The sequence below is a fragment of the Egretta garzetta genome, unplaced genomic scaffold, assembly GCF_000687185.1.
Source record: "Egretta garzetta isolate BGI_Z169 unplaced genomic scaffold, ASM68718v1 scaffold272, whole genome shotgun sequence".
Classification (NCBI taxonomy): Eukaryota; Metazoa; Chordata; class Aves; order Pelecaniformes; family Ardeidae; genus Egretta; species Egretta garzetta.
Window position 1 is genome coordinate 2,924,606 of NW_009258966.1, and position 18,851 is coordinate 2,943,456.

The window sequence follows — 18,851 nt, forward strand, 5'->3', positions numbered from 1 at the left end:
AAAGAGAGGGAGGCTGTACTGGGAAAGAGAAGAAGGCTGTACTGTGTGGTCAGACAATAAATTACAAATAGTTACTGCCTTCCCACCTTTCTTGTCATCTGGGTTGTGACATAACTGATGGGGAGAGGGAGGGCTTTAGTGAAGAGTTTCTTACTATGAACACAGAGAATTTGTCAATTAAAATTGTTGGATATTAGTTTCCAAACAGATCTTCTGGTAATGGAGCACCATGCTATGAGGGCCAGAAGTGTAGACTGGACTGTGAGGTGGCAGAACAGCACATCCAGCAGAGTAGTAATGTCTGGCTGTTCAGTGCAATGGTACTGAAAGAGAACTTGCAAAAGGCCATTCGCTGGGCTTCCATATTTCTTGTCTTTCCAAGTAGGTGAGCCAAATGCTTGGAGTTTCAATAAGTCACAGACAGGAAGGCTTGAGACACCATTCAGGTGTCCCTCCTAGATAAATGCCAACACTAATCACTGTATGTCATCTTCTTGGGATTATTCTGCACCCAGTCCTGGGTGGGTGGATCTGCTTAGTCCCTTGCCAGCAATGTGCACAGGTTTTGCCAGCCAGCAGAGTGAGACAGAAGTTGCTCGAGTGAGGATTTCAGCTGAATGACTCTATGAGACACCCTAGTCAGCGTGTAACAGTAAAAAAGGCTACATTTCAAGAGACATTTCAGTAACTCCAGAAGCATCACCCAGTGGGATCTCGTTAGCAAGTATCCAAAGTGACATCTACTGGTGTAGATTTGGATTAGTGTGAAACATACAAAGGAAGTTAGAGCAAGGCTGCACAGAGAAGCTGGCTAATGAGCCCCAAAAGGTATTAGTGAGGGAATCAGCAGCTGGAAACTGAACCTGCTGAGTTCTGCTAAATAATTGAACCTCTAACTATTATGGAAGCAGATGAAAAAGATGTCAGTTTGCTTCCGAGCTCCAATGGTTTGCTAATGGTACCTCCCTTTTCTGAATTTTAAAAATGGCCAAAGTTACAGCGCAAGAAGGAATCCATGCAGCTTATCTCATCAGGGAAGCTCTGTTAGCTTAATGCCAAGAGATAAGACTTAGCACACACACTTTCATTCAGATGACCTAGAGAATTCTATACATGTAGGTGGCTGGATTCACAAAGGCCAAGACATGTTGCATACCATGTGACTTCCAAGGGAATATAAAGATGAAACTACAGGGGTTACGTAGGAACAGATTCCCTAAAATCACTCCAAAGGTGACTATGTTTAATAATGGCCTTGAAGGTCCTTAGCAGGTACGTCAATCCCTGTTCTGTGCTGAAAAGCACATCTGAGAGGGCACCATAATCTCCCTCAACTTTCAAGAGAGACTGCTGAACTCAAGCATACCTGGATAACTTTGTTAACCTTTGGCTTTCTAGTTATGCTGCTTCTTACTGGAGGAAACCAGTTTGTTCACCTTTTCGCAGAAGACATTTCCTGTCTCACAGACAAGGGGACTTTTTTGAAGATGCAAAGCAGAAAATTAAACCTGGCTGGTATTTCCAAAGGTTGAAAGTGTTAGAGAAGTGGCTGGTTTAGTAAAATTGCAAAGGGCTGTAGTCCAGAAATAAGTTTGAGATTAAAGATCAGTACTCTAGGATATGGAGAAAACTGATAATTAAACTCAAATATCTGTCTCAGAGGCGATACAGGACAGACAGGACATCCTTGCATACAACTGGTTGGGGGACAAGTTCTGGCAGGATGTCAGAAGTCTAGCCCAGATCAAATCACTTTATCCCCTTGGATGCCTGCAAATATCAATATGAAAATTATCTGTGAAGTTATGGTGCTCTTCAATCACCCTGCAAATGTCCTTTCCTTCTTCCAACTTTGCTTGGGCTTATGCCAGCTTCCACTGTCCTCAATAACCAATGAATCAAATGTGTCCAGAACACAGTAAACACCACAGGACATTGCCCTTGCAGGCTTCTTCACCCAGAACAGCCCGTGATTTAATTGCTGCTAAGACTACAATTCTTCTCCATTGTCAGTGTTACTGACATTATGACTGTTCCCCCACCCACCCCAGAGCTCGCTTCTTGGAAGGCACAATATAATCCCTGTCTCGCAAAGCATCACATTGGGAGTGTCATAGCCAGGCCTATTGCTTTCTCATAGCCAGAGGGCCTCTGACCCAGTTGTTAACACTCTTTGGTTTATAGCACAAAGAGTATCTGCACTGAACTAAAATAAGCAAGGAATTTTTTCCTTCTTTGTTTTTTATCCCAAATTATCAAAAGCCACTGTGAAAGCAGAAGAGTCATGTTAATGATACCTCTCCATCTGCGCAATACATATACATCTCTGAAAATCTATTTTAAGGCCCACGCACTGAACAGTAGCCACAGCTTCATTAGATCACAAGTGCTGGATAAAAATTCACATCACTGGTTTAATATCAATGATTTAGAAGGGAAGATCAGACAGAATGTTTCTGTTCATTGAATCATTTGAATTACAGAACATAATTCACTTCTAAGGAAAATCTTTGTCTGAGATCCTTTACCTTTTGACATGCAAAGAATACAATTTCTTCACTTTTTTCAGTTGTCAATAGTCTCCAATGAAAAATGTACTATATGTTTCTTCCTCATAAGGAAGACGACACCTTCAAAATTGCATTGAAATTTCATTCCTTTGTGCAGGAATTTTTAAAGCCCATGGCAATACCTGCATCTGAAGTTAGACAAGAATGAAACATCCCATAGATGTACTAACACCAAAGAGTTTAGCTAATATTGTGAAGCTGTTTTATAGCAACAAAGTTTTGCCAAAGTTAAGTTTGCATTCCTGAGCTTGGAGCTTAATTTCAAAGGTCTGATATTGCTGGAGAACAGGGTCAATTCACATTCTGGTGTTTTTCCTGACCTAGGACATGACTTCACAGCTATGCATCAGTTACATATGGAAATGTAAAAGTTAAATGTGAAACTTAAATAATTACATTATGTTGTATGTTGATTATCTCACATAAGAATCTAGGATTGAAGCTCTAAACCCTGACTGACATTTTGTGTGAGTGATTTAGTGCCAAAAGTGAGTTTAGCAATCAGATTTTTAAAATAAAGAAAAGGAAAAAAAAGCATCATTATGAGAACACTTTCCCCCTGGAGAGAACAAAGGCCCTAACTTAGGACTTCTCCTGTTGCCAGCAATCCAAATTTGCTTTCCTAGAAGCAAATTCCAGTACCACCTACCTTAAACCACAGAAGACCTGGAAATTACATCTTACATATCTACGAAGAACTGAATAGTTTTCATGGGTTTCCCAGGACTTGGACAATTCCAAATACTGCGGAGAATCTTACTATCTAATATTTTTCTTCTTGGGAAGAATTAATGGCACACATCCAGAGACAGAAGGACTCACACTTAAACAGAACAAGGACTGCACATTCTTCTGCTGTGTGATATGCTGTCTGCAGGAACAAACATCAACCCCAGACTTCACCATTTCCATATTGCCAGCAAAAAGACAAGGAAGTCCTAAGCGTTTCTTACTGTGCCATAGAGGTTCACTGATGCAACAAGATGTTAACATTCTTCTGCCACAAAGGCTTTAATCACATAAAGACCCTTCTGCTTTTGTACTTTGCAAACAGAAAAAACTCAGCAAAACTCTTTGTCCCCCACCCCTGATAAATCTCAGAAGAAACCATGCTTGGAATGAAGTCATCAACTATGTTAGTGAAAGCATAATAATAATAACAGAAGAATTTGGATACTGCATAGTAAATGAACTTGAGAACACACATTGTAAGGCATGGCAGAGATGAAATACTGAACATCTGCTTATTAAGGAAAACAGTTGACCTCATCTTGTGCAGTGGGAGAGCTGAGGTTCATAGAAGCATAAATGTATGACCATGCAATTACACACTGTGCCATAATCTTTACACAGCACCCAACAGGGTCAATTACAATTGTAGAGACAATCTTAATTCTTCCAGCATTTGAGTTTTCCATTTGCCACCTTTCCATACTTCTCATGCATATTTCATGCTCAATTTGAAGGGCAGGAATCCTTATTAATATAACTAAACTTCTACTTTATTCCCCACAGCACATAAGGCCTGTCAAAGACAAGTTGGGCCACTCAGAACTGAGTATACAATAGCTAGTGAAGTAGTTCATGCTCCATCTTAAGCACGGCCTAAATTCAAACCTAAATTCTGTCTTGAAGCCAAGCCATTTGGACAGAGGACCATGCTTACATCCTTTTTGGTTGAAACCTACCAGCGTGACGATAGCATTGAGCTCTTGCTACTTTTCAGCATGGGCTCAGCAATGCCAACCCTCTAAAGCACGTGTAAGATTTGCAGGAAGCCGAACTACAGGCATTATCTCACTAGCAGACAAAACAGGTAGTGTTAATTACAGAGCATGTACTAGGACTCTCTCAGTCTTACATTCTACCACAGTGCTGGAAATAATTAATTATGTAAATAAGTAATTATGGATCATTACATGAAGAAAGTAATTAGCTTTCACTGCTGAAGTATGCAGGTATATAACACAGGCAAGGTCATCTGTCTATAGAAGGCAGTATTCCACCCAAGAGCACTGGAAAAAAGATGGCTGCTCTAGCACAGCAAGCTGATGGTACTTGGTGTTAGCAAGGGAACAGGGATATTAGCTGCCCACAGCCTCACCACCAGGGCGCTGGCAGCAGACCCTGACCTACCAGGCACAGGGGCACTGAAGGCCCCTTGGCAGTCTTGCCTGTGTTGTTCAGGTGTGGCACCTCTCGCTAGAGACAGCTGTGGTAGGGCCCAGAAGACCTGTGAGGCAGTATTGTTGAGATCAAGCCCCAATCAGATCAGAAAGTGAGCTGCATACTTGCACTTTGTGGTAGAAGGAAGCTGGAGTACACCCCAGTTATGCTCCTTCCATTCTTTTAATCCCTTTTCAGTATCAGATGCTGGACTTTAATATTGGGTAGAAGCTGTCAGACTAGTGGTGGTCCAGTTATTTCAAAATGTCATATCCAAATGTCATCCTTAAAAATCCATTTCTGAATGAAAATGCTGCAAATTTTTTGTGAAAAGACATTTGCTTGCTTCATAAAGGGCATATGTATCTCAATTAACAGACTGGATTTAAAACCTGAAGTTAGCACATGCTGGAACATATCTGTGGTATCTGTCATTACTCCTTTCAAGCTCTGCCATAGCTCCCACATTTCCTGAAGCCCTAAACCCGAGAATGTATTCATCACACTTGTTAAAGAGCCAAGGCAAAAAGTCCAAAACAACAAACATGATTAGCCTGTCCTTTCTGTAGGCTTCACCTGGAGCCATATTAACCAACTGATGAAGATGTGATTCCCTGTCTTGTTTCCCCAACATCCTGCAGCTGCACTAAGGGAGTAACTTTGTGACTGTGGATTCATGACCTGGGACACACACTTTCAAACTTGTATTCTGTATAAATAGTCTGTTCCTATTCACTCACTCAACTCATATGCTCATTTCTCACTCAGAAATTCGTTACTATTTTTTTTCCCCCCTTGTGCCTAATGCAGGCCTACACCTTTTCCTAGAAACAGTTCCACCTATAAACATACATTAAACATATACTGCACACACTGATATGTTTATATTAATATATTACACTATCTAGACATATATACATTAAATACATTATAAAACGAACAAGTTTAGACCAGATAGGGGTTCTGAATCTGTCTGTCTGGTAGCTGATGCCCTCTTTTAAATGATCATATGAATACCTTTCTCTGATATTGTCACAGGTACACACTTTCTTTTCTTAGAAACATAATGCCAAATTTCTTTATTTGCAGAACAGTTCTCAATACCTCTTTACAAGATGCACTATGCCACCAGAACAATTCATACTTATCTATGCTTCGCTCTTGAATCATAAGGACTGGGTCAGAAGTTTGGCCCAATATGGACATAGTTTTGTTTATGGACAGCCACTTTCAGCTCTGTGATGAGACTTTGAAGCTTTTTCCCAGACATGTTCTTAGGGCACTGTAACCTGCGCAGAGATAGGCACTGCACAGGGAACATCTCTTTTACTAAGAATACTCCTCATTCTGTCTACAGGTATTTTCTGTTGTTTTTTGGCCTGTGATGTAAGTCAACACATAGGTCTTCCTCATCAGAAACCCCTCCTCCACCCATTACCCACATTTCTTTCCAAGTTGTCTGAGCTCCAGGACCTCTTCCTATAAAACTAAGTTATACTAAAGAGGCCATTTTGACCCAGTCTTGAGGGTGAGGTAGCAAAACTGCCTTCTCCCTCCACACATCAATCCCTAAAAGCTAATGCATGGTAACAGTCGGTTCAGCTACCGTAAATTAAGGTAACTTCCCTAGTAAAAGTTTGTTTTGTACATTTATTTTCAATCTCATTCTGAATCCTCATAATTCTTCATTTCCTTCCCATGCTAAATTGTATCATTACAAGAATCACCTTAAGTATAAGAGAGTGCTTCCCAATGTTTAAGCCTCTCAGATAAATTAAAATCTTTCTTTTAGATGAATCCCCTGTGAATAGTGGAAGCCTAAATATAAAAAGTAGAGTAAATTTGTCCCATTTCACCTGTCAACACAAAGAAAGCCTTGGAAGCAACACAGAAGATACTTGGACTGTATCTCTCAGAAACACTGAATTATGGCCCTTTTCACAGATCACAAATGCAAGCTTGGAAAGCACCCACACAGGGCCAAAGAAGCCTCTAACATTTAAAATACTGTTAGCATTTAACAGATGATGAAAAAAGAGAGATTTTTCTTCCCTCATCTTCACTCTCTATTTCAACTTTGTAGGGCTTTTCAGTGTGGGACGTGTTTAAACAGGGACAGAGCTCAAGGGACAGGGCACAAGATTAGAAAGTTCAGTGTGGCAAAGTAATTACTTGGCTCTATCCAGGTGCTCAGGGAATGGTCAAAAATCAGCTGAAAACAGTAGCTCTCCACTGAGCATTATGAGTTGCCAAGTGTGTGCTGAAAGCTGGATCCCTACCTTGTCTCGAATCCCTTGTCTCATAACTTCTCTTTCAGCCTCCATCTTGGCATATTTGGCTTTCCTTTCTTCCTCTTCTTGCCTGAGGGCTTCCTGTCGTTCCTCTTCTTTCTTGGCAGCATCTGGGTCTTTCTCCTCATCCCCACCCAGCATCTTCCCCATGTCTTTGGTAGCCCCTAGAGAAAGGACAAGAGAAAGTCAGCCTGTAAGAATGTGGGAAAACCACCATGATGCTAGCTCTCTCCTTCCCCATGCTTAGGATCTCCTTCCACTCCCTCTGCATCTGGAAATGCTTCTCCTTCCACTGAGGAGGAAGCACGCTCCCCACAGAGGCAGAAGGTGGGAAAAGCACCCAGCCTGACCAGGTGGGTTACGTGGCACTGGTGGGAGAAGCATGGCAGCGAGGATCATAGAATCATAGAATCGTCTAGGTTGGAAAAGACCTTTAAGATCATCAAGTACAACCATTAACCTAGCACTGCCATCCCACCACTAAGCCATGTCCCTAAGCACCTCATCCACCCACCCTTTAAATACCTCCAGGGATGAGGACTCAACCACCTCCCTGAGCAGCCCATTCCAGAGCCTGACAATCCTTTCTGTGAAGAAATTTTTCCTAATGTCTAACCTAAAGAGGTTCCTAAGAGGAACAGACTACATCTGAGGACCTGCATGATGGCAACACAGTAGATTTGCAGTCCTGAAGGGGACAAGCTGCCATCCACACAATGTTTTCACACCATCAGCTCAGTCAAGTGACTGAAGATTGATTTTGGAAAGTCTTTAATGTAACAGGCAGGTGATACATGCAGAAAGAAATGACACAAGGGCTGGGAAAGGAACTTGAAATCTCAATTTCAGGGATGAGTAATCACAGTCCTAATTGTTGCCAGAAATTACATATCCCATGACAGGTAGGAGCACACAGTATCAGAAAAGATTTGGAGTTGTTGATGATTTCTAGGCTTCTACCATGGATCAGAAAGAAGCAGCATCTCTGCATGTCTCTTATCTAGCCTTGGACACCACTGCCTCTAATGCTTAGTATGTAGGTGGGATCCTGGTTCTGCCTGGTCCTCTTTCTACCCCTGCATGCACATAGGTGTCAAAGTTCCAGCCCCAGTGTGCTCCTGAGCCAGCTCTTTTGTTATTGCGCAAAGCCCTTGCACAGCCATATAAAAGGGGGAGGCTTTTTGCATGTCCCTCTGTCCCCACAGGGCTGCATAAAGGTAATTTACCCTGTATTTCAGAGGCACTTTTATTGGCAAATGATTGGCAATCATCCAGGTGGTGAGGAAGGCAGGGGCTGGGGAAAGGGGGAGGGCATTTACTGTGATACTTCGTCATCACACCACTGGGACAGCCTGTTGTCTGCCTGGTCTTTCTGTCCCATTGACAAAAAGGGGAAGGGCAGAGAGGGGCCTGACACATAGGGATCCAGGCCCAGACCTGTTTTGGAAGCAAAAATCTTCATCATACTAGTACAATTAGATGACAGCCAGGAAAGATTTTGTTGCCTGTGTCTACATTAACCTGCTGCTCTTTGCAAGTACAAAAAGTAGCACGATTTCTGCTCTTCATTCATTTAGGAGTAGAACAAAACAATGCTTTTAGGAATGTTTTGGAAACAAAAGAGTACAACTCCATGCTTGCTGTAGAAAGCTATTTTTCCTGGAAATGTTTGCACGTTTCTTCAGTAATAAGAACAAAGATGCCTCTACTATCTGCCTCTTACTCCTTCAACTGGGAGATAAAGTTGCATAGTCTTGTCCTTCTGCTGTTTTATTAGCCACCAGATTATTATTTTCCATCAAAAAAATAAATGCCACACCAATCTTTTCAGCTGAAATAAAAACCTGGCTTTCTCCTGTTAAAGTTTCAATAAAAATGTAACAGCCCTTCTGGAGTGTATCACATAATATTCCAAAGTGGTACTTGCATGAACAAAATGCTGTGTTTACACATTAGTACTTGAATAGCTCCAAAGGAACCATCACAATTTATTAGTTAACTATAACTAATACACCTACTGAAATGCTTTAGTGATTCCTCTTTCATAAACAAAGAATTGATGCCAAGTTCACTTGAGGAGCTCACTTGAGAAATCATAATATCTTTGAAAATGCTATTTTCTGGTCTTTTTGGTACAGTGGAGATATCTAATAAGGATAATTAACATTGTATTACATGAAGAAATGCTTAATGAAATTCAAAGCTCAAAGAAGACAAAGAACGCTTTCTATGTTTATTTTTCCAGGTACTCCCAAAACAAGTGTCTTACTCAACTGAGAAGGGGCATGTTTATATGCATTTCTGTTCCCTGGGCCAATCTATGGTTTTAGGCTTATTTCCAGGTCAGTGAGATGCCTATTCACTTCAGCGTTAAGTTTTCTGAGATATCACAGAAAAATAATATTGGAAGGAGCACAGTGAGGTCCCTCTGAACATACCAAGTGGCGAGCCATGGATCATGGGTACTGTGCAAGTGACGTAGAATCATAGAATCGTTTGGTTGGAAAAGACCTCTAAGATCATTGAGTCCAACCGTACCTGTCCACTACTAAACCGTGTCTCTAAGTACCTGGTCTACCCATCTTTTAAATACCTCCAGGGATGGGGACTTGACCACTTGCCTGGGTAGCCTGTTCCAGTGCCTGATAACCCCTTCTGTGAAGAATTTTCTTCTCATATCTAATCTAAACCTCCCCAGTGCAACTTGAGGGCATTTCCTCTTGTCCTATCACTTGTTACCTGGGAGAAGAGACTGACAGGCACCTCACTACAACTTCCTTTCAGGCAGCTGTAGAGGGCAATAAGGTCTCCTCTCAGCCTCCTCTCCTACAGAGTGAACAACCATTTTCCTCACCTGCTCCTCATAAGACTTGTGCTCCAGACCCCTCAGCAGCTTCACTGCCCTTCTCTGGACACACTCCGGCACCTCAATGTCCTTCTTGTAGCGAGGGGCCCAAAACTGAACACAGTATTTGAGGTGCAGCCTCACTAATTGTCCTGATTTTGTCTGGGATAGAGTTGATTTTCTTCTTTCTTCCTGGTAGCTGGTATAGTGCTATGTTTTGGATTTAGTACTAGAAGAATGCTGATAACTCATTGATGTTTTTAGTTGTTGCTGGATGGTGCCTAGACTAGACAAGGGCCTCTCAGCTCTCAGCTCTGCCAGGTGCACAGGAAGCTGGGAGGGAGCACAGCCAGGACAGCTGACCCCAACTGACCAAGGGGCTATTCCAGACCATATGACGTCCTGCTCAGTACATAAGCTGGGGGAAGAAGAAGGAAGGGGGGGACACATTCAGAGTGATGGCATCTGTCTTCCCAAGTGCTTCCCTTTGCTTTGCTTTGCTTGCGTATGCAGCTTTTCGTTTACCTATTAAGCTGTCTTTACCTCAACCCACAAGTTTTCTCACTTTTACTCTTCCAATTCTCTCCCCCATTCCACTTTGGGGTGAGTGAGCGAGTGACTGTGCAGTGTTGTATTGCCAGCTGGGGTTAGACCATGACACCAATGCCAACAACAGCAGAAGGATGACTTCCCTGCTGCTGCTGGTCACACTATTTCTGATACAAGCCAGGATGCTGTTGGCCCTCTTGGCCACCTGGGCACACTGATGGCTCATATTCAGCTGGTTGTCAACCAGTACCCCCAGGTCCTTTTCTGCCAGGTTCCAGCCACCCTTCCCCAAGCCTGTAGCATTGCATGGCGTTGTTGTGACCCAAGTGGCAGACCTGGCACTTGGCCTTGTTGAACCTCATACAATTGGCCACAGCCCATCAATCTAGCCTGTCCAGGTCCCTCTGAAGGGCCCTCCTACCTTCAAGCAGATCAACACTCCCCCCCAGCTTAGCGTCATCTGCAATCTTGCCAAGGGTGCACCCAATCCCCTCATGCAGGTCATTGACAAAGATATTAAACAGAACTGGCCCCAACACTGAGCCCTGGGGAACACCACTTGTGACTGGCCTCCAAATGGACTTAATTCCATTCACCACCACCCTTTGGGCACAGCCATCCAGCCAGTTTTTAACCCAGCAGAGAGTACACCTATCCAAGCCATGAGCAGCCAGTTCCTCCAGGACAGTGTGGTGGGAAATGGTGTCAAAGACTTTAGTAAAGTCCAGGTACACTACAGCCACAGCCTTTCCGTCATCCACTATGCAGGTCACCTTGTCATAGAAGTAGATCAGGTTAGTAAAGCAGGATCTGCTTTTCATAAACCCATGCTGACTGGGCCTGATCTTCTGGTTGTCCTGGACGTGCCGTGTGATGGCACTCAACATGATCTGCTCCATGACCTTCCCCAGCACCAAGGTCAGACTGACAGGCCTATAGTTCCCCAGATCCTCCCTCTGGCCCTTCTTGAAAACGGGCCATTTGCCAACCTCCAGTCTAGCGGAACTTCCCCAGTCATCCAGACTGCTGATAAATGATGGAAAGCGGTTAAGTGAGCACCTCCACCAGCTCCCTCAGTACTCTTGGGTGGAGCCTGTACAGCTTCATGGACTTGTGTACGACTAATGGGCTGAGCAGGTCACTAACCATTTCCTCTTGGATCATGGGAGCTTTGTTCTGCTCCCTGTCCCTGCCTGCTGGCTCAGGGGGCTGGATACCCAGAGAACAGCTGACCTTACTGTTAAACACCAAGCCAAAGAAGGCATTAAGTAGCTCAGCCTTATCCTCATCCTTTGTCACTATGGTTCCCCCTGCATCCAGTAAGGGACGGAGAATCTCCTTGGCTCTTGGTTTGTTGTTAATATTTTTATAGAACCATTTTTTATTGTCTTTCACAGAATTGGGCAATTTAAATTCTAGCTGGGCTTTGACCCTTCTAATTTGCTCCCTGCATAACCTCACAACATCCTTGTAGTTCTCCTGAGTGTCCTGCCACTTCTTCATAAGGTCATAAACTCTCCTTTTTGTCCTGAGTTCCAGCCATAGCTCTCTGTTCAGCCAGGCTGGTCTCCTTCCCCAATGGCTCATCTTTTGGCACATGGGGATGCTCTTGAACCTCCAGGATTTCCTTCCTGAAAAGCATCCGGCCTTCTTGGGCTCCTTTGCCCTTTAAGACTGCCTCCCAAGGGACTTTGTCCACTAGCCTTCTGAATGGTCCAAAGTCTGTCTTCTGGAAGGCCAAGGTGGTAGTTCTGCTGAGCCCCCTCCTCACTTCTCCAAGAATCAAGAATTCTATCATTTCATGATCGCTGTGCCTCAGGCATCCTCCAGCCATCACATCATCCACAAGGCCTTCTACGTTCACAAACAACAGGCCAAGCAGGGCACCTTCCCTAGTCAGTTCACTCACCAGTTTTGTTAGGAAGTTGTGCTCAGGAAGTTGTGCGGCCACATAGTGCAGGAAGCTATATTGCCATGTACTGGCAGAACACAAATGGGCATGAGGAAGGAGAAGAAAAGGAGCGCTCAAAGCTTCAGTTTACTTTGTTTACAACTGAACACTATTGAGAAAACCTGCACAGGAAGGTATGGATTTGGGTTTTTTATTTTGTTCCTTTTCCCCACGCCCAAAGTGGTTAGATTACGTTCCAAAAAAATGAGAATGCAAGACACCAGTCTGGTCTATCCCTTGCCCCAAAGATCTGCCTTATGCTATTACTGCCAGCCCTTTGTCTGATATGCTATCAAAAGACTGTAGAGTTGAAAGCAAAACAGTGAATAAGGCTGTGGTCAACAGCTAGCTGGCCACTGCAGTGCTCACTACACTGCAATACAGACTTGTCTGCTTTCAGTCATTTCATTTTCCCCTATCTCCGATTTCCAGGTTGTTGATCTGCTTTTTATTTTCTCAGCATCTGCAGTAATTCCCATTCCTCCACCCAGTAGAACTTACTGACTCACTCAGTCCTTTCTGTTCTCTGAGCGCTTATGCTGGGATCTAAAATATTCCCTACCATAAGGTAACCAGGAAAGACATCAGATGATGATTCCCAGCACGTAGAAAAAAGGCTTCACTGAGACCTGTCCCATGTAACAGGTACCAAAACAGACAGGTAGAGATAATAGTGAGAAGTTATTCACAGAATGAGCACTGTGACAAGACACTAATAGTTTGAGTGATCAAGACATTAAGGTGATCAACAGCACAATATCTACTGTCCAGTTTTCCTTCTTCCAGATCCTGAGATTTTTTACCACACCTTGGTCTGTGTTCATGGTGTAACTCCAAAAAACTCTCAAGCCTTGCATTTCCTGGACCTTCTTCAGAAAAGGGTCCTGAACAAGCAGCATTTGCTCTGGCTGTCCCTGTTTAGACAGAAAAGCCTTTATTTTGCTGTCCTCGGGGACCTTTGCTTCAGCCATTCCTCCTCCCCAGGCTCAGCTTTCTCTCTTTGGTATTTTACTTCAGTCTTTCTCTCTCCCTCTGTATCCAGCCAGAAAAGCTGCATTACTCAGAGGTCTTCTTGTAGAGAAACAAATAAAGTTGAGCAAGTTCTGTGTAAAGGTACTTGAAATATTTAGAGATATTTGCAGTTACTTGAAACTCCAGCTATGTGGAAACAAATGCCTCTTTTCAGCACTACAGTAATGTTTCATCTCCCTTACACACTACAAGGCAGGCTTTAAAGGCTGATGTTGAAGGGTCTTTTTCAAATTTGGTACAAATTCATGTGGAGGTTCATAGAACTTTTCAGGAACGATTTTTCCCTCATTTTTCTGAGAGAGCAGTAGGTTCTAACATGTGCAAGAGCAACATTTCACTCTGCAGATGAGTATTGAGGCCCAAAACTGAATGAGGTATGTAGACATGCAAACAGCATATAATGATTTTGCTACTTTACAAGCTGCTGGAGAGTCTCCTTTGGCAGACAAAAGAAAGTATTCTTTTTAGAGTAAGACCCTGCCAGCCCCATCAGCACCACTTCTTTGGGTAAAACCTTGCTCTCTCTGTTTATTCCTCTGCAAAGTCTCCATCTCTGGACAGTACCAGTTTCTCTCTAGCTGCATAGTACTTGAGCAGTACAGTACTTGCACGCAAACCAACATCGAATCTCAATGGTACTTGTGCATTTGTGCAACAAATGGTATTTCAAGTCCCTCTTCTAGTCTCTCTTTCTAGCTTACAATGTCAATTCATGTATTTAATTGAATTCTTCAGTTCGTATACTTTTTATTCCTTTGCATTTGTGCTAAGTCCTTTTTATTCTGCCTATGCAATGTATGTGGAGAAATAAATTCAAGGTGGCATTCATCTGATTTGATGTCAGACCCACAGTGACACTATCCTGGACATATGGGGTCATCTTCTTTTTTCATAGAATCATAGAATTATACAGTCATTTACATTGGAAAAGACCTTCAAGACCATGAAGTCCAACTGTTAACCAAGCACTGCCAAGTCCACCACTAAACCATGTCCCTCAGCACCACTTCTAGATGTCTTTTAAATACCTCCAAGGATGGGGACTCAACCACTTCCCGGGGCAGCCTGCTCCAATGCTTGACAACATTTTCGGTGAATAAAGATTTCCTAATATCCAGTGTAAACCTCCCCTGGTGCAAATTGAGGCCATTTCCCCTCGTCCTACCACTTACCACTTGGGAAAAAAGACCAACACCCACCTCGCTACAACCTCTTTTCAGGTAGTTGTAGGAAGTGATAAGGTCTGCCCTCAGCTGCTCCTCATCAGACTTGTGCTTTAGGCCCCTCTCCAGCTTCCTTGCCCTTCTCCAGACATGCTCCAGCACCTCAACATCCTTTTTGTAGTGAGGGGTCCAAAACTGAACACAGTATTCAACACAGTATTCAACGGTGCAGCCCCACCAGTGCCAAATACAAGGGGGCGATCACTTCCCTACTCCTGCTGCACCCAAGTGCAGGACCCGGCACTTAGCCTTGTCATTTGTTATTGGGTTTGTTCCTTTTTTTAATTGCCAATCACAATTTCCATTTCATGACAAACTAGAAACAGCCACTGGGCTAATACGTATTTGTTATTCAGAATGAATTATTCAGGTCTTCTTCCAGGTTGAAGCAGGTACTGCATTTTATAATCAGTTTGTGAAAGATGTCAAACACTGTTGATAGCCTGTCAGTGGTATCTCATTTGTATGCATCAGAGTCAATGTTCTTACCTCTTACTGTGCCGTGCACATTCAATTTAGTATACTTAATATCTCTGAGCAGTGAAATGTTCTCTTCAGTTGATTCATTATCTTGCAGAACTCCTCCGCTAGAAAAGATAAGCACACTTCCTAGTTGAAATAGTTTATATTCCCTGATGGACTTTCATTCATTCTCTCTGCTCTGTGACCTCTCGTGAAGCCTACAAGGCGGCATGAACAATTATCTTCTGATACATAAGTGTATTGTATGTCAAACAGCTATTAATATCATAAGATCGTTTCATTTCATGTCGGGAACTACAAAACGGTGATGCATGATGAGATGATTGAGATGAACATACAACACAAATGTGGGAAGAGAGAAGCTGTGGGAAGGTTATTATCTACCTCTAAGCTGGGGGTAAGGTGTTGCAGCAGAAAGAAATCTAAGCCTAGTAGACGTGTCTTGATAGTCTGCTGCACTTTGATTTTGAAAAGTTAAAGAAGTTTCGGTTCCACACATACACACATCTCACATTCTGCAGGAGATAGGTTTCTTTTTCACCTGAGCGTACCATTCTACAACATTCAAACCACAATGAAGTATTTCTACCATTGTCTTTGTAGATGCACAGGCCCTTAGGAAAGGCTGACTATTAGATCAGTCACATACTCCTGTTGATTGCAAATAGACTGGAAAAGTGGTGAGCTCACATAAGCAAGTCTCATTGAAGATTAGACCAGAAAACCTACTCAAAGAATAGTTTTTCTGCAATATTTCAAACATAATTTATATTCCAGTGTTGTTACAAAAGGCTTTACTGCAGTGTGCATATGTGTTGCACAACTGCAACTCCAACCTTGTCATATGAGGGAACATCTGATGATGCACATACAAAGCTCAGTGTGAGCAGAGCCAATGTGTCCTGGTCAGCCTGACCCAAAGAGATGCCTTGGGTTGAGGACATACCATCAGACTAACCTCATTACGTTATGGGCCCAGATCCCTCCAAAGGTAAAAGTTAGGCTTTTACTCCCACATATTTTACAGACATTTTCACAGATGCCTTGAAGGAGCACTCTCCCTTCCCCATCCCACACTGATGACTGTGTCCACTGCTGAAGAGCACCAGGTCATGAGCCTTCAAGGTCCTGAAGCTGTGCATGGAGGAGCCAGGAGGAGGCGTCTTTCTCCCTGAGACGAACACATAGAGCAGGCAGGTTCCTTAGCTTCTTTTTACCTAACTCCTGCCAGTTTAATCCTGCCACAAGATATCAGGAGGAAAAAGCAAAAAGCTGGAAACAAAAACAATCATCAGCCTTCAGCACCCAGCACTAAGAGGGTATTCAACCACTGTGCCCCTGCTGGGTAGAGGCAGCTTGTGCAGGAACAGAAATGAATATGATACAGACATGATGGGGAATGATCCTGGTGTACCAGATTGAGCTTCAAGCTGAAGAGTGCAGACCTGACTGCTCTTCTGGAGAGACATTATTACTCTATGATACCTGGAAGGCCACAGCCTTTTACTTACGCTGCAAAGCGTGTGAAATCCTTGCCTTCAGTCAAATTGTATTGATATGGTTTCAGCTGCATTACACCAAAATAACAAGCCATTCACTGTGTGAACTGTTAAACTATTACATAATACAACTCCTTTCCCTAAAAGAAAAGATGGTGCCTTTTATGGCTAGGCAAGGGATTAAGAGACAGGTTAAGGTTAACATAATTAACAGAGATTAAGGTAACAGTAGGTTCTGTTGCCACCTCTCTCCCAGCGCTTCTGTACGTACCTTTGGGAGGGAGCTTCACAGTACCCCCATTTGTCCTTCTCAGGAACTTTGTTCATCTTCACTGTCTGCATTGTAAACCCTCCAGAGGCAGGGATTTTTGTGCCAGATCCTGTAACTACCTCTGGAAGGGTCCCATTCTCAGGAGGACACTCCATGAAACCCCACAAGCAAAGAGCAGGGACAACTTCCTGTGTACTATAAATGCCATGCCTTCTGTTCCTGTTCTGATCAATAATCCCTGGTAAATGCCTGTCTTGTCCTCCTGATCCTTGTGACCCAGCTAGGGTGCAGCTATAAATAACCTCTGGTAGCTGTCAAGGAAAATTCCTCAGAGTTTGCTCTAACTATAGGGTTAAGAATAGATTGGGGTAGGCACTGTTAAAGAATGGGCATATATTATATATGTCTTCAGTCCACGATAAAATGCTCAGTTGTCCCCTGTACAGCTCCCTTCATGGCTGGGTTAACCACCAGCCAAGCTGAAACGGTAGAAAAAAGCAAATAGAAATTAAGGTTAAGCAATAGGTATTGTAGAAGTTTTAGACTTAGAGATAAGGTAAGGATGTCTTGCAACTAAAGGTCAAGGGTTAGAATTTAGAATTTAGAACAAGTTAACAAAGAACGCCAAGCTTCAGTGCCACCACAGGATGAAGAAAATGACATTTGAAACGGACCAGATGAAGCAGAACTGTGACAGGACTGAGATGGAACGTACCAGCAGAGGAAAATTGAGAACTTTCTGCTGACCAAGAAGAATAGAGGAATTGAGAATGCAGTGGAAACTTACAGTAGACTTTGTCTGTTATGTAATCATGTTGAAAATGTATATAAGGTGTAAGGTGGATTTTTTACATTGCCACTCACTGAGGTGATGGCCCAACTCTTGAGTTGTTAACAAAGGCAAACCTAGAGAAACCCAAACTCTGGTGAAATTCTTTAACGGTAGCCCAGATGTCACAAGCAAGGTGCCCAGGTTCCCTTCCTAGTCCAGATAGTCACAGAGCTCGGAATGAGATTCTTCTGGCCTTAGAAATAATGAATGCACTTCACTTATTTTCTTAATATACTTCAAGAAATGTAGATGCTTGATAGCAGCAGCACAGCAATACACTGGTGCTGTGATGCTTCTTGGCAGCTACAGTGGTATCAGTAGGGTGGCACTACACGAGAGAGAAAAATGTTCTTTGGAATGGGCTATGACTTAAATTATGTGCTTGCAAATCTCAGCTTATTGCATACAAACATGTTCTGCCTGAAGAAATGTTAACATATCTTCTGTCAGTGATTTGTCATGTTTTCTCAAGCCTGACAGTCAGTAGGTAGGCTGTGAGTAGAGGAGGCAAGAGTTTTCATGAGAAGCTGTGGAACTTCCATAGTCAAGAAATAATAGTGATTGATGACACTCCACAGCCAGAAAGAAACTCTTTTAATTCAGTTCGCTCTCAGCAGTTTCCTTATATACCCCCAGATAGAAACCTAACATAATACACTCTCACACACACAAACATTGTATCTGCTAGCCAGACTAACTATCTCTTCTCTCTGCAGCTTGGGCTATTTCAGTTCTATGTGGGAGTTTCATCTAGATTGCAGCACTGATAGAACACAAATAAAGCATCAAACAGACAAATCTATCTGGAAGGAATAATTCAAATAGTAAAAGGCAGTGTGCCTCCAGGATTATCAGAACAGAAGCTATCAAAAGATGTTACCTTCCCTCAATTAAAAAAAAAAAAAAAAAAAAAAAAGAGGAACATTACTTCAGAGATGTGACTCCTCCTGAAATCATCCATGTCATAACCCCAACAGGCTTATTAGCAGATTTGACATAACTTGAGGTGACAGGATTCTTTGTCAATGTCTGAAAAGTTTCCTTGACAAAGGGAGTTGTGTGGCACCTTTCACAACCCCTATCCTTGCAGATCACTGCCAAAGCTGCTCCAGAGTCAGTAAAGGCATAGACACACAGAG

General features: G+C 42.9%; 1 protein-coding gene across 1 annotated transcript in view; it reads right to left on the reverse strand.

Annotated features, from left to right (window-relative positions):
• Positions 1 to 17,035, reverse strand: part of CPLX1 (complexin 1) — a 49,735-nt gene extending 32,700 nt beyond the window's left edge. The window contains exons 1-3 of the mRNA XM_009634639.1: positions 16,881 to 17,035; positions 15,117 to 15,214; positions 7,016 to 7,191 (exon numbers count right to left, since the gene is read on the reverse strand). Coding sequence (XP_009632934.1) covers positions 7,016 to 7,191; positions 15,117 to 15,214; positions 16,881 to 17,035 — 429 coding nt within the window. The remainder of the gene's footprint in view (positions 1 to 7,015; positions 7,192 to 15,116; positions 15,215 to 16,880) is intronic.
• Between the last annotated feature and the right edge of the window lie 1,816 nt (positions 17,036 to 18,851).